The sequence below is a fragment of the Corapipo altera genome, unplaced genomic scaffold, assembly GCF_003945725.1.
Source record: "Corapipo altera isolate COAL_440 unplaced genomic scaffold, ASM394572v1 150, whole genome shotgun sequence".
In the NCBI taxonomy this organism is placed as follows: domain Eukaryota; kingdom Metazoa; phylum Chordata; class Aves; order Passeriformes; family Pipridae; genus Corapipo; species Corapipo altera.
Window position 1 is genome coordinate 2,476,299 of NW_020884941.1, and position 15,228 is coordinate 2,491,526.

Consider the following 15,228-nt stretch of genomic DNA (forward strand, 5'->3'; position numbering starts at 1 on the left):
CACCAGGTCACTGGTAAGGCTGATGATTTTCATCTTTCTGTATTAAGCAAGATTTACTAATAACTTTCTCTGAAGATGAAAGAGAACATACAAATTATCCACCAGAATTCAGATGACATAGAATGTAATTCATATTACTTTTAACAGCAGGAAAATAAAAGAGGCAGAAGTAGCATATCTGGCTTGGGATAAGCAGTCACAATATACCACAGAATTATTAGTTCTGGAGTCTCCACTATTACACGTGGACAACAAAGACACCATCACTTTGCTTCAGTGTTGATATTTCTCTGGTGTTTAACACATACTTGAATTAGTTCTCCTAATTTCTCTTTGAACTCCAACTGACACCAAAACAGTCTGCTGCATTTATTACCCACTTCCCAGATTTTGCAATGGCTTCCCACTCTTTTCAGAAGTGTCTCCTTTCGGTTTTGAGAAGAAAACTCTGCCCAGTGTGAAACTGCCAGTCATCGGTTATTTAGGGAACTCTTGGCCTTCCTGGTTTCAGGCCTCAGTACTTAACAGAAGGGTCTCTCTGAATGCATTTCTCTCAAGTGGAACACAAATCTAGTTCAGGGCACAATGCTGCTCCCAACCGTGTGTCTCCATATGCACCAGACAAAACATGGCTCTGAAATATGTCTCTCTTTCCTTCTACCTGCAGTAGATGAGACACCATGAATCACAAGGTCATACATTTTCATTTGTGAACTGTGAGCTACCTCAGCAGTAACTGTCCTATAAATTTATAAGACAAATAAATTGTCAGCATGAGATGGCTGTATTCCTTCCCTGCCCATCTTTCTGTGCAATTCTAACAGTGTCTTAATTAGCAGCATGAATTATTTGCCATGGTAATAGGGAGATATTCAAAGCACAGAATGATGATTTCCCTGAAAGTTCAAACAAGACACTGGCTGTAGATGCACCTCCTGAGACATTATTAGCAAAAGACAAATAATATATAAGCATCTCTACTACATCCAAGCCCAGACTATTGCACGAGTGAAATATTTCTTTACAAAACCCAATACAGCTGCATGAGTAAGGTGATGATCCTCACGGTGAGCTGTGAGAAATGTGAGCAACTCAGCCTGGAGTGTCCAAGGAGATCCGTGTTAGTCCCTAACAACGTTCAGATGATTGTCACGGGCAAGCTGGAGCAAAACAGCAGCGACTGTAGCACTCGATTGCTGAGTTCTGATGCCACAGCATAAGCCATCAGTAGAAATTATTTTCTTTCCAGAGGTTAAACAATTATGAATTCCTAAAACAAACAAACAGCCCAAGCAAATGCCCCAAGTACAGCAGCTCTTCTGCTGCAGCACACACAGCTCACAACTCGCACGTGGACTGCAGAGATGGAACATGTCTAATGTGGAAACCACACCTGGTACAGAACCCAGCCCTTGGTAAGAAGCAAAGCAGGTGACTGATGACCCTGGCACTGAACTCTGCTGAGATTCTGGACTTCCAGTTCTCTCTTGATGTCATGAAAACAACATGGATCTTAAATCCAACTGACACAGCTACATAAAGGGTTTCTCAGCCGTTCTCTTCACATTTTCTACTTAGGAGAGTGTCTGTAACTGTCCAGCAGGGAAAGCAGAGCTTGGCTGGCAGCAGGGAGGGTCTGCTGCTGATCTAAAGCACAGCAGAACCTGAAGAGGAACTGAGAACAACCTCAATACCACGCAGGAAACAGAAACATAACACACTCCTTGAACCTTACCCAGCACATCTTCACGTTCATGGGTTCTTTCCTCTTGGAAAAAGAAGAACCCAGCTCAGCTTAGTAAATTCTCTTATTGCAAAATCATAAGCAAGCTCTGGTACATTTATATCATCATAAAACAAATGGAAGGAAAATGACTTTAGTGATGAAAATTGCAAATGGCATTACAGAGTTGTGCAGGATTTTTATTACCACTTGGCCTTATGTTCCACATTTGTATCAAAAACGTGTGTGGGGGGTCTCTCTAAGTTTAAAAGCACCAGATTTAGAAAAAAAAAGTCTAGTTACAACATGCTAAAAATTTAACTGAGGACCTCTCTCATGATGAAGAAAACATCCACTGGATGCTGATTTCTAAAAATATCTCAACATATTATATATCCAAGATGCTTTTAGTTACAAAATAGATACCACTCAAAGAAACTTTTGTTTCCAAAATAAGAGCACTGTGAATTTCTATTCCTTGGGCATTTTGCAAAGTTACTGTCCTTAGGTGTCCACAACTTTAAGAAAATCTAAATACTTACTTGCTTTTACAGTGCTGAAAAGCTAGCATGGAAAAGCTACAGGACATCCCACCCCTGATAAGGCACCATACTTGCTGAGATCTGTGAATTCACATCATTTCTACAACTATTTTTAAATTATTTCCTTTGTTCCTCTCTCTGTGTAAATTGCCAATAAAAGAATTAACAGCCACAGGAATGGAGGATAAGTTGGATTTCTTCAGATGACTTGGGGCATTATTCAGTGTCTAGAGGGGTCAGGAGATTTTGTTATCTCGCTTCAACAAATTTTGAAATATTATGGTGCTGCAGCCATTCCAAATTAATATAGACTCTATTAATAGATTGTCATGGAGCCCTAGAATCCTGCTCTTCCAAAGCTATCCATTTCCTCTGCACTATTAAGATACAGGATATTCAACAGCAAGTTTCCTAACAGCACTGAAAAATTCTGTTACAAAAACCTCCCAATAGTTTAACTACAAACAGTGAATTAGAGGCCATTATTAGTAACAAAGGATAACAAATTTTCACACTTTACCATAACAAAAAGAAACTATATTAGTGTTTTCCAGAACTGGAGCAATAATGTATGTGAACAAGGTTCCAGACAATTGAGTCTTTAATGTAAGAAAACACAGCCTTGTCTTCCAGTAATGCAATTCAGCCTCGTCCCAGACACTGTCAGTCATCCAAGTCAAGAAAAGGCATTTTTCTGAATAAGGTCATTGGAGATAAATACTCTATACAATGAATTGCTCAACTCCACCTTCCTCCTCTTGCTCCTCTTACAACCACATTCCCCAAGAGTCAGAATCCGCTGCAGATCCAGGGCTAAAAGTTCATCTAAAGTGCAACTGAGCCAAGACCCATCATCCTGGGCATATTTATCATCAACATTCCATCACAGGCAGAATATTAGGGCTGTCATGGTGCCAGCGAGCAGTCAAAAAAGGACAATGACAAAAGAAAACACATTAATTATGTGGCAGAAAGAGACGACTCTCAGGATATGCAGGGAAATTCCTGAATGTCTTTTGGCCTGAGCATTCCTGCAAAGCACTCAGATCATCCCTTGGGCCAGCACAGATTTTTCACAGCCCCGGTGGTCAGACAGTGTGTGGTCAGACAGTGTGTCCGTCTGACACCTGCCAAGGTGTCTGAGCTGTGGGAGCTGCAGTCACTGCTCTGTTTGCTGCACCAAGAGCTGACCAGGCAGCTGAGACACACCAATAATCCAGTGTGAGAGACAGGACAAGCTGTGACGCCTCCGAGGACCCAACGAACGACTTCACCTTGAACATCTTATTGTAAAGCACTGGAAGACAAATGTGTCATCATTCTGGCAGCTTTGCCTGGACAGGAAACAATACACTGTGCAAAACAACTACTTAAATATTTAAGACAATAAATCTTAACAAACCTGGAATCTTATGGGACGCAGAGAGGACAGCAACAGACTAAATCAAAAAAATTCAGACCGAAGTCCATATCTCCATCTGAAGCAACACAGAGAGGAACACACAAAAAATACAGCAGGTTTCCTAACAAGCACACAGAGGAATACCACTGCTTGATGCTATATTTGATCTCATCCAGAAGCCAAAACCAGAAGTAGTTGATCCTCTCCCAGGTATACAGTTTCACTCAAGACACATAGGTTATACTGGAGAGTTCATCTTGAGTGGCCTAACCTCCTCTCAGAGTATCACCTAAAAACATTCTGTGCATATTCCTGCTTAAGTTCTTTCCCTTCTGGCCAGCTCCATCCTTTATCCCCAGGCTCTCACTGTAGCCCTGCTCCTTGTCTTGCAGGGTCATCCCAAGGTTCTAATCAAAGCTTCACCCCAGGAGAGCAAACTGTCCCTGACCACCACAAAATCTGTGCCCAGTTCTGGACTTGGTCACTGCCAACACACCTACACCCAGCAATAGAGACATTCTTCCACTAACCCTGTTGTAACTATCTGGAGTACAATACTCCCTGTAGTGAAGGACTAATAGAAGAAGGGTTTATTCACATTCATAAGGTTTCTTTCTGTAAGTGAAAGAGCTGCTCACACAGAGCAGAACTGATGGCAGAACATGCTGCAAATCCCACCTCCTTGGTAAGTCACTGTCTCCTTATAAAGGAAATGTAACAATTGAAGCAAAAACAGTGGTTCAGAGTGAGAAAATGCAAGAGTACTTGTACTAGAACCATACAACTGGTTTATCTGGGAGATACAGGCGTTTTTGGCAATGAGCGCTACAGAAAAGTTTAATATGCAGGCACTACTGGGAAGAATGAATTAAATTAAATGCTAGAATAGGTCCCAGGAAGACACCCCAGCAAAGACCCAGGGCTGTATCTCCCCAGCAGCCAGGGATCATCACTTTGCAGTTTACACAGATTCAAAAATGCAGCTGCCCAAACCTATGGATGAACACTCACCCAAGACTTAATGTATAAAGACACTCTGGGGCCCTCTCAGGTGTGGAGGATATTGATCTCAGTGCTGCATTGATTCCTAGACAAAACACAGTTTTCCATCCCAATATAAAAATATTTTTTCATATTTTGAGGTTTAACTTCCACAGCAATTCCTGTACTTAACTTACAAATACACAGAATACCTTGATATTCTCAAACAATTTTTTAAAGATATCAGAATACAGTGAGCTCTCTAATAAGAAAAAGGTTGTTCAATTTTATTACAGAAGTCAGAAAAGAGGATGTTATCTCACCTATATTGACTCTACTGTTGACTTAAAAAACCAAAACAAAACCACACCTCGTACCTCTGACACTTGAGCTGGTATTTATTGATTACATGCTTAGAAATCCAAACTCTTTTTAGCAATGCATTCAGAAGTCAGATCAAAAAATAAAACTCACAACTAATAGTTTAATCAAAGCATTTAACCATCAGGCCTTACAATCAGCAAGCCAGAACCAAAGTCAAATTGGCCACTCTGACCTTGTTATACAGAGAGAGCAGCTCTGGGTGCTATTGATGAGTTGATTCACCCACCCAGTGCAGGATCATAAACCCCATCACGATGTGCCTGGGTAGAATTAAACACTATTCTGTAAAAATTCCATAAAAGAACGATTAAACACCACCAGCAGCAACTATGAATCTTCAGTGACAGCGTTGAAAGTGCATTCCTGGATGAGTCAAAGCTATAGAGCAGCCAGTCTGTCTGGCCAGATTTAAGCAGCTTTCATCGTGCCGGGCCTGTATTAAGACAAATTAATGTTGTCAGATGATGGCTGGTGAGATCCTGACATGGACACAACTACTCACAACTGCACCACGTGAACAGGGGATTCAGCTGGCACAAAAACACAATACAGACCATCCAAACAGGCCCCCTGCTTTTGCCACCTCCAACTAAGAGAGGCAAACTCAGAAAAAAAAATGTCTTGACAGCACCAAACGTGGTCACTTCCCAGACAAACAAAGCCTGTGCAGGAGATCAGACTGGCAGGGCCTCACCTCTGCCTTACAACCTGTGTGCAAGGGAAACACAGACCTGTAACACACCTGAGCATCAGCCTCAGGGCAGCTGGGCCAGCTCCAGGAGCAAAGAACAGGCAGCAGAACAGATGGACAGTTTTCAACAAACTCTTGCCCAAACAGCTAAAAAGCTTTGTGACAACAAGAAGTAGGAACATTCTTTAGAGAGGGCGCTTTGGGAATTTTAAGAAACTTTTTCCAGTAAAGCCCCCCTGCAGAGAAGTATTTCTGGTTTATGACAGACTTTTTTCATCTTTTGATTTAGCTTTAAGGTAGCTCTTTTTTATGTTCCATCTGCAAAAACATAAAAAAATAAAGAGAAAGGTAGCGAGCTGGAAAACCAACATTGGGGTTCTTCTAAGGCACTTAAGTATGATAAAGAGGTTCTTTCTGTTCTGTACCATCTGTAAATGCTTACAGCTGCATCTGCTTTAGAAGCAGTCAAGTTAGCAGAAAATTAAAAAAAAAAAAAAAGCCCAGCTCTTTGCTATTTAGCTTTAAAGTTTCCTTTTTCATGAGGAATAAAAAAGCACTCTTTAAACTATTTTCAACATAAAGCTTAATTAGATTCTACTCTTCATCTTCAAAACCCTGCAGAGATCATAATGTTCCCCATGAGAGCTTTTAGCCCTTTGTGGGAACTTCTTGGAGCAGCTATTCCAGTGAAGGTACAGGATCAGCCACCTCAAGGAGGGTTCAGAGAGCAGATAATCAGAAAGTTCCTCCAGCACACAGACCATCAATCTGAACTTCTAAAACGGACCAGAATGACCTTGTGCCATCAAACCTAGAAAGCAAGACACACCTCACCTCCCCAGTGTGCAGTACAGGCCACAGAAATCCATATCACCCAGCTCTGTTTGCTCCCTTCACCACCTGCTATTTCACCAACCTCACCTTTAGCTAACACTCCCCTGGAAAAGGGACTTCCCATTGACTAAATAAGTCAAAGTCACCTACACCTATTTTATCTTGCCAAATGGGTCTGACACAGATGATGGTGAGATAAATCACAACTGTAACCTTGAAAGTAGTACATTTACACCAGTAAAAACGTGCCTTTGTAGAACAACTTATCACTGAGCCTTGGCCTTATACATTCAATGTATCTGTACCAACAGCTGGTTGATCCTAATTACAGTGATTATCCAGAATTCATTGTTGAATTTCTACCCACTGCAAAAACTTCCAACTAAATTTAAATCAAGTTTTAAACCTATCCAACAGAAGAAGGGATGTCAGATGGCCAAGAGCCACAGACACCAAAAGTAACACTGAGCAGAGCTGTAATTCAGCTGTTGGGTTCACCTCTGCCCTGCAGAGCTCAACCATTTTGCAATTCTGGTTCTTGTTCAAGCTGCGTATCACAAGTGGAGTAAGCTGAACTTATTATTCCAAGTGATTACTGAAATTAAAATAAATCCTGTAGATACACATTTGCTACTCGCTTAACCCATGCAGAGAACCCCCTGCAAAACTGTCAGTGCATCACTGCTGTACAGAAAGGTGCACCAATCTACATGCTGAGATCACCTGATTTTTTTGTACCACCTGAACCCACACTGCCCCATGAATCCATGTCTGCAGTGGTTTTGCTCTATTTGCAGTAGTACTGACATGAGAAAATGCTGTAAGCAGAATTCCCAGACTTCCGTGATTCAGCGAAACATTCCCAATTCCTAACATTGTTACTGATCTCTGTAAACTTCTGAAAGACTTGAAATATACTTAAAATTATGTATCATTGCAAATTTACTAGAAGTTATCTTCTGTCTAGTTATGAGATGAACAAAAGGACTTTTTGGAGACACTTCTGTCCAAACCCAGCAGCGTTCACAGGAACAAAGCATTTGGACTCTTGAGACAGAAAGTGGACAGAAGCACAGTCTGGGTAGAACTAAGAGGACTGGAGGGTGCTGGGCTTTAAAAGCCAGTAGTTAATGCTGCACAGAACTCTTTTTTTTTTTCTTTTAGCAGATGAACTGAAGATTAATCTGGATTTGAGCCTATTCCTGCAGGTGAGCTTGCCAACTCATGCCTAAAGTTAAAGATTGTGTGTGTGAACAGAGGGTGGAACTCCCTGCGACGACTCCTGCTTCCCCCACACGACCTCTGCTGTGGAGGCTCCTGTAGGAACGAGGCTGTGGCATAAAAATGGAAGGGAATCATTTCACAGCCTTCAGCTACAGGCCCACTGCATGGGAAAAGACTTTCCTGGGTCAAAAGCCTATGAACCAGCTACAGGAAGTAAAGGGAAAGCAGCCAGACCTGAGAGACACGGAAGGAAGGAGAGAAGAAATGAGAGTCAAACAGGGTCATTTTCCTTTCAGATTCCACTGGGCAGGGAAAACGCTGCCATATATAAACTGAGAGATATGATTTTATCTCTCCAGCTTCTACATGGGCAACTTCAGTAAAAAGGGAGGCATCTTAAACACAACATCGTGCAGTAGAGAATAATTTTCTGAGTGCATTCTCCTCTACTTCAGGACATTGGCTGGGATGATTTTAAAGAAAAAAAAAACCACTTAATCCTTTCACCCAACACAAATGAGTGCAAGGACACTCTCATTTCATGGATTTATTATTCTGAATCCTTGTTGCTGTAGGATATTAACAATGTTCTGGTTTAATTGGTTAGTTATCAGTTACGCAGTATCCTTCCAAAAATCCAGAACATTCTTTCTGACTGCCCTGTCTATATGATACCACTTAATGTGACACACAGATATGGAGGCTCTCCAAGGGAATCTGGGACCTGAGGCTCAGATCTGGCCCTGAGAAGAAATACCCAACAGAATCTAATACTGAAGATGACAGCACCACAGCCACACAATTAATGAGCTCTGGGACAATGGCATCATGGGGGATCCAGGGGACAGAGACACACTCAATGCATCCTGAGAGCTGAGTTCCTGTTGGGATGGAAAAGAGGGGAGAACCCTGGTCTGGCAGAGCAGAGTATTTCAGGCACAGACACCAAAAGAAGGAGCAATCATCACCATTAGCATCCTTGGAAGAATCAGAGAGAAAGGGGATCAGCAAGTGTTGCAATGACACATATGCTCCATTAATCTTATTAAATCATCACCTTTCACAGTGGGTCTGATTGCCTGGATCCTGCCAGCTCGTGCTTCACTCCACTCAACACCCATCACCGGCTGAACTGTTCCAAATTATAATTCTAATCAGTGACACTGAAGCAATGCAGCACCAAAAAGAAAATGTGCATGATTAGTTTTTTCTACCAATTTCAGCCTTGGTTCTTCCTGGAAACTTTACTCATGTCACCAGAATTAAATCACACTGTTTGACTAAATTACTTTTGTCAATTATTTGCTTTTAGAGTGTATTACAGTGCTTAGAGTCATCATAAAGTGTCAAAGGGCAATAAAGACAGTGGCCCCTATGCCACAGGTGTTGAGACATCACAATATCCAAATAATGAAATAAAATAGCTGAGATACTAAAAAAGACCAGAGTCTGTTCTGCTCTTCTTTCAAATTTTAGGAAATCAAAAGCACTGCATTTTAAAAAGCATGACACATATTTCAAAGTACTTCTTGTAGGAAGGTTTCATAAATATCCATTTCTTGGCATTGTGCTTCAGAGACAAATGATTATTGACAGAGCTTTCAACAACTGAATCTAGAGTCAAAAATGGTGGTATTCACCAAAACAGAACTTATCTCAGAAGAACTTCATATCCTCAATTAATTTGTCTGGTGGTCCCCACACAACCCCTCAAATTCCAACAGCATCAGGTTGTTTAACTCATACCAAAATCCCAAAGTGCACAAAATTGCCATTTCTTTATTGGATCTTACCCTCCAGGAGAAGAAGGAGGTACTCTCAGGTCCATCAAACCTCACACAAACACAAGAACAATGGCAGATCCACACACCTAACAGTTCAACTACCTGTGACACAGGAAATCACACACTGATCAATCTTCTGTTTGTGGAAATTCAACCTTCCATCTCCAGAAAAGCAGCCTGAACTCCCCCCACAGAACACACAGACTCACAGACCCCTCAGGCTCCCACAGTTTTTATGGAGGCAGGAAGTGGAGTCCAGGTCCCTGCCAATCCCAGGCACAAAGGCTCACCTGCTTCCTGGCCCAGCAAATATTTACAGTATCCTATATGAAATAAAACAGATAGAAATGGACACACAAAGCTCACCCTCTGAACAACACATAGTTTGGTGATGAGAACACTCCCCTGGAAGGTGAGAGATGCAAGGCCGGAAACCCCGGGGGATGGAACTGATCTCCTACATCCTGACCAAGTGCTCCAATCACTGGGTAAAAAGCAAGGAACCATTAACTTCTGCTGCCACAATACCCCGAAAAGGCTGAAGGCAGAACTGACACAAACCTTAATCAAAACAGGTACTGCACACCAGCACCAAGAGAATGCTGATTTATGTTCTTCGCTTTAACATTTTTCTTAAAGAATTATTACTGTGTTAGTAAATACAGGCTTTGCACTGAAGACAGATTTTTTTCCCTTCTGTTAATCAGAGTCATTATACACATGTACATTCAAGTAACTGTAAACTCCACCTAATCCCATGCTCTTTGCTTTATTTGTCTTCCAGCCCAGTGCTGTAGACAGTGCCCCGTCTGCACGACACAGCCTGAGACAGCAACAGCTCCAGGGAGGATAACAAACAACTCAAGTGAGACCGGTACTGAAAGACAAACATGAACCACAAACGTGATACTCGCAAATCTACCCAGGTTTAAGTCACTCTTCTGATGCCAGACACTCACGCACATTCATACAATGACATCCTTGTTCTCAGGAGGCTCCCAACAATCGTTAAAATGGAATGTGGCCGTAATTTCAGTTCCTGAAAAATGGGAGATTAAAGGCCAAACCCCATGTTTGTATGCCAAGATTTCATGACAGATTTTTGACAGCAGCACAACAGAATCTCATCTGTGTGCTTTGCAATCTGTTGCCTATGAAGTGCAGTATTCTAAAAGCCAGGTGAATGATTTGTTTTCTGTTGTAAACTGCCTCCCATCCTCAAAACACCTTCAGTAGTCAGTAAAGGTGGCCCAACCTAAACTGAACAAACAAGTAAAAAATCCTGAATGCAAAAAATTATTTCACTAGTGCTTGACAAGTTCTGTCAACAAGCTGTAGCTCCTCTTACTCCCTGCCCTCCCACATACACATCTAATCCAGCCAACTAAGACTTAAAAGCACCACCTCGGTCTCCTGGAAGAGACTGCATTTTAATTCATGGCAGCAGCATGTTAAATGCCTAATTGCAATGAAAGCAAGTTCTCAGACCTCTGAATCCAGCAAGACTTTTAACAGCAACTGATTTGAATTCTCCCAGGAGCAAAGAAAGCATTGTACATTTACACTTATTCCAAAACCCAGTAGCTTTATTGATTGCTCTGACACATCATTAGATTTAATTTCCACGCCCTTTGCATTACGTAGAGGAGCTTCTAAATATATCACCATTTCACTCATGAAACATTTGATGGGTGATACAAGAATCATTGTACTGATTATAACATTTAGGAGGGAGTTCAGTTGTTTTTAAGATCAGTGACTCAATACAGTGCCTTCCTTTTTTCTCTTAGCTCACCCTCCCAGTCCATCTCCTAATCATCACCCTGACAGGACACGCACACACTGCAATCCATACTGCTCTTAGACAACACTCTGGAAAAGGAAATAATAAAAATGCATTCAGTTTTGGTGTAGAAATCTCCTTCTCCTTCCCTCTTCACAAACGAAGGAAGCTGTGAAAATCTTTTGTGCATTCAAAGGGCAAAAAAAGAACAAAGCAATCTCTATTGCCAGACTGGGCAACAGTAAAAAGGGAGGGGGTGTTACATCAGGCCTTGAAAAACACTGAACACCCACTAACTGAAGATAAACAAGATATGAACACTGCTGTGCCCTCTCAATAGGCTCCAGCACAAAAATTTCACCACAAAGTGCTAGAAATTGAGGGAAGACCAAGTATTGCAGGAAGTAAGGATCCAGGTCCTGCTGCTCATCTGCTGTAATACTTCCAAAAGCTCAGTGCCTGAAGACAAATTTCTTGGTATTTATTAATCTCTTACACACATCAGTATACACTGGTGATGGGCAAACAGCTCTTCCCATATTCATTCCCCCCTCTGGTGCCACAGGAACTTTTGTCACTACCCAGTCCCATTTCCTTGCTGGAATACAGACAGGAAGCGAGGGGAAAACGGGTATTCCACAACCTCTTGCCTCTCACAGTCCATTCCACTGGTAGGGAATTAATTTCAGCTCCTATTTAATGCAGAAAATCACGAACACCTTTCTGATGCAGCAGCACTTGTGGATTTGAGTAACGGCGGGACCAGACACAGCTCTGCCTTCCTTCAGTTACTGCAGGAACTTGACAAAGAAAGTTTCCCTACTCACTACTGACAGGCATTTTTTTAAAAAAAAAATTGCAAACCCTTTGAAAGAGCATTTCCATCTGGCACTTATCCCACATTTCACATTAAAATTGGTTTTTCCAGGATGACAGTATTCATTTTCTCCCACAAAATTTTCAGTAGAGGCTCCTTTCAAAGATAACACACCTCTATCTGAAACACTGGCTCAGCAAGACTATTTAAGACATTCAAAGAGAACTAAATAAAACTACATATGGTTATAGGTGTGGGCATTACTGAAGAAAAAAAGAAGTTGTTGGAAGAAATAACTTACAAGAACAGTGACAAAATACAATTCGTGTATTTAAAACTATGAAAGAGATGGGGAAAAAGTGTAGGTTTCCTTTGTAGAACATCTTAATGAAAGAAAGTAATTGCAATCAGTTCCACTTGTAATTAAAAGAAAAATATAAACCTACCTTAAAATCTCAGATTTATATTTAACGAAACAATAAATACAGAAAAATGAGAATTAGTTCTCATCTCTTCAAAACAACATAATTAACGAGATGTCAGTCACCGAGAAAAGCCCTGTTTTGTGTGTTTGCCAATGCCCAGTAATTACAGCTGGCAAGTCCATTTTTTCAAGGTATTTCTAACACAACTGAGACAATTTTTTTAAAAACAGTCAAACCCATAATAAATCTTTATCATTTTATGAAGCTCCAATGATTCAACGACGCATGCTGAGTTATGCACAGAAAGGAGTAATCAAGCCTTACACTCCTGGACAAAAGGGAAGCACTGCTGTGGCCAGGAACCAATTTACATCCAGGCAAAGACAGAGGTGTGAAAGGATTTTTCTTCATGCCAAATTCTGTATTTTCAGATATGAAATGAGGTGTGTGCACAGCAGCTGGACACTGCACCACGAACACACCTGTGCTTGGGAAGCCACCTTCGCAACACAGAGAAAGGCCCAGGTCTGGCACACGGACAGGATGGGATCAGCCAACTTCCAAACTGGACACCTGCTCACTCCTGGGCACAGCTCTGCTGCACCACTCTCCTCGGGTCACAAAAGGCACATTTTTCCTAAAAGCACTAAAGCACTGGCCAATTTTATGCAGAGCTGCATTACCGTAATTAAAAATAAACCACGGCAAGACTGTTGCTCGAAGTGTAAGTAATGAAACATCCACAGGGAAGAGAGCAGCACTCCTGAGTCTGGAACTGGATTTTCGCTCTGTCCATAGCTCCCAATGCAAAGTGACAGAAACCTCAAATACATGAGGACATGAGTGAATAGAGACACAAAATTACAGTGTTTTGAGCCTCACGTCCTTGTTCTGTTACAAGCTCAGTACTGTAAGAAAGAACTTCCACTCTTGAAACCCACCTGGGAAACAGTGAGGAACAACTTAAATCCCAACTTCATTCCCCTAAAATATGCAACCTAAAGAAGAGTAAATCCTCCCCCCAGCCTCTGTCAAAAACCTTCCCTTTAGACTATTGCCATGGCAAAGACTCTCATTCAGAAAAGCAAAGGAGTTCACGATCAAAATAACATACAACTGACATTTCCTTCTTTAAAGAAAGCTGACAAATCCCAGGGTAGTTATGCATTTATAATTTCATTCTGCAATTAAAACACACTAAGACAACAGTTCACTAGACATATTTAATTGAACTACATTAAGCTGCCTAAATCTGTAACCACATTCATTTACCATAACAACACTTAGTCAATCCTGTAAGTCAGAAGAGTTGTCTTTCTGCTGCTGTTTTAAAGCAGAGCACACCATTGCCTGAATTGGGCTTGTGACACAAAATAACATCTAAAAGGCAGAAGACCCAGCGCAAATATTGGTTCTTGACAGAGAAGTGACAGAAGAGAGAAGAAGGGGTTTGCCAAAGTCTCAACATGTGGCAGAACAGAAATCTCCATTGGGTTCCAAGTTTTGAAAAAGTAATGGGAAAGATTTCCAGGACCATTCAGACAGGAATATTACTTCTCCACATACAGCACACACCAAGGTCAAAAGCTGTGATTTAACTCCTTTTTTTTCCAACAAATCTAAGAAACAACTCTGGATGATATCACTAGATTTAAAATGCAGGGTGAGTATCACAAATTGCTGCAGTGGTCAGGTCAATAGAGCTGATACACAGGTAAATTATTTGACATATTCTGGTCGTTATCCATGACAGCACAAAAAACCAAGAATTATACGAAGAAGCTGCACCCCGTCTCTCTGATCCAGTGCCAGCTAGGCCCAAGACAGCGTCAGGACACCGAAAAAAAATGCCCTCTCATTTGCTACATTTCATGTCTTCCCACAGGAACTGGTCTCTTCCTCCTCGTTCTATTTCCTGTACACAGCCCGAGCCCATTGTCACCAGGTGCAAACACACACACACAATCACTCACTCCCCGACTCACCAGCCTGCGCTGGCCCCGATCTCGCCGTGGGCAGAGGTGACCTGCAGCCTCTCAGCCTCACCGAGGTGCTGCCCCTGCCCGGGCCCGGCGGATCGCAGAGCTCGGCTCACACGGAGCCCCCCGGGACAGCGGGTGTCAGACCCGCCGGGGCTCCAGCGCTGCCGTCCCGCTTCCGGCGGGGGGATCCGCGCAGCGCGGCCGCCCCGTCCCTCCTCCCTCGCCCCTAATCCCTCCTCCTCCGCCGCGCTGAGCCCTCAGCCCGCAGCCCCTCCGCCGCTGGGTGCTCGATGCCCGCCCCCCCCCGCAGCCTCCGCCGCCGGCGCCCCCCGCCCCGCCCGGGACCCCCTCCCCGCCCGGCCCCGTTCGGCCCGGCCCGGCCCCCGCCGCGGCCTCGGTCCCGCGCTCACCAGGAGTAGGTCTGCTCCGCCATGGCTGCGGCCGGCGCTGGGCTCTGCGGGGCGGCCGGGCCGGGGCTCCTCCTCCGCCTCCTCCTCCGCCTCCTCCTCGCAGGCTCCCGGGGCTCAGTGGCGGCCCCGCTGCGGCTCCCGGCCCAACATGGCGGCGGCTGTGAGGAGGGAGGGGAGCCGAGGGGGGGTCCCCGCGCGGGCGGGGAGGGCGATGGTGGCGGCGGGGCAGGCGGGGGCTCAGCAGCC

The 15,228-nt window shown here is 43.1% G+C and overlaps 1 protein-coding gene across 2 annotated transcripts in view; it reads right to left on the reverse strand.

Moving 5' to 3' along the window:
- Nucleotides 1-15,202, reverse strand: part of SPPL3 (signal peptide peptidase like 3) — a 54,713-nt gene extending 39,511 nt beyond the window's left edge. Inside the window, exon 1 of one of the 2 annotated variants that reach the window (XM_027661594.1) lies at nt 14,983-15,202. In XM_027661594.1, the coding sequence (XP_027517395.1) occupies nt 14,983-15,005 (23 nt within the window). In that variant the 5' untranslated portion in view covers nt 15,006-15,202. The remainder of the gene's footprint in view (nt 1-14,982) is intronic. The other variant, XM_027661595.1, reaches the window with a different exon arrangement.
- Between the last annotated feature and the right edge of the window lie 26 nt (nt 15,203-15,228).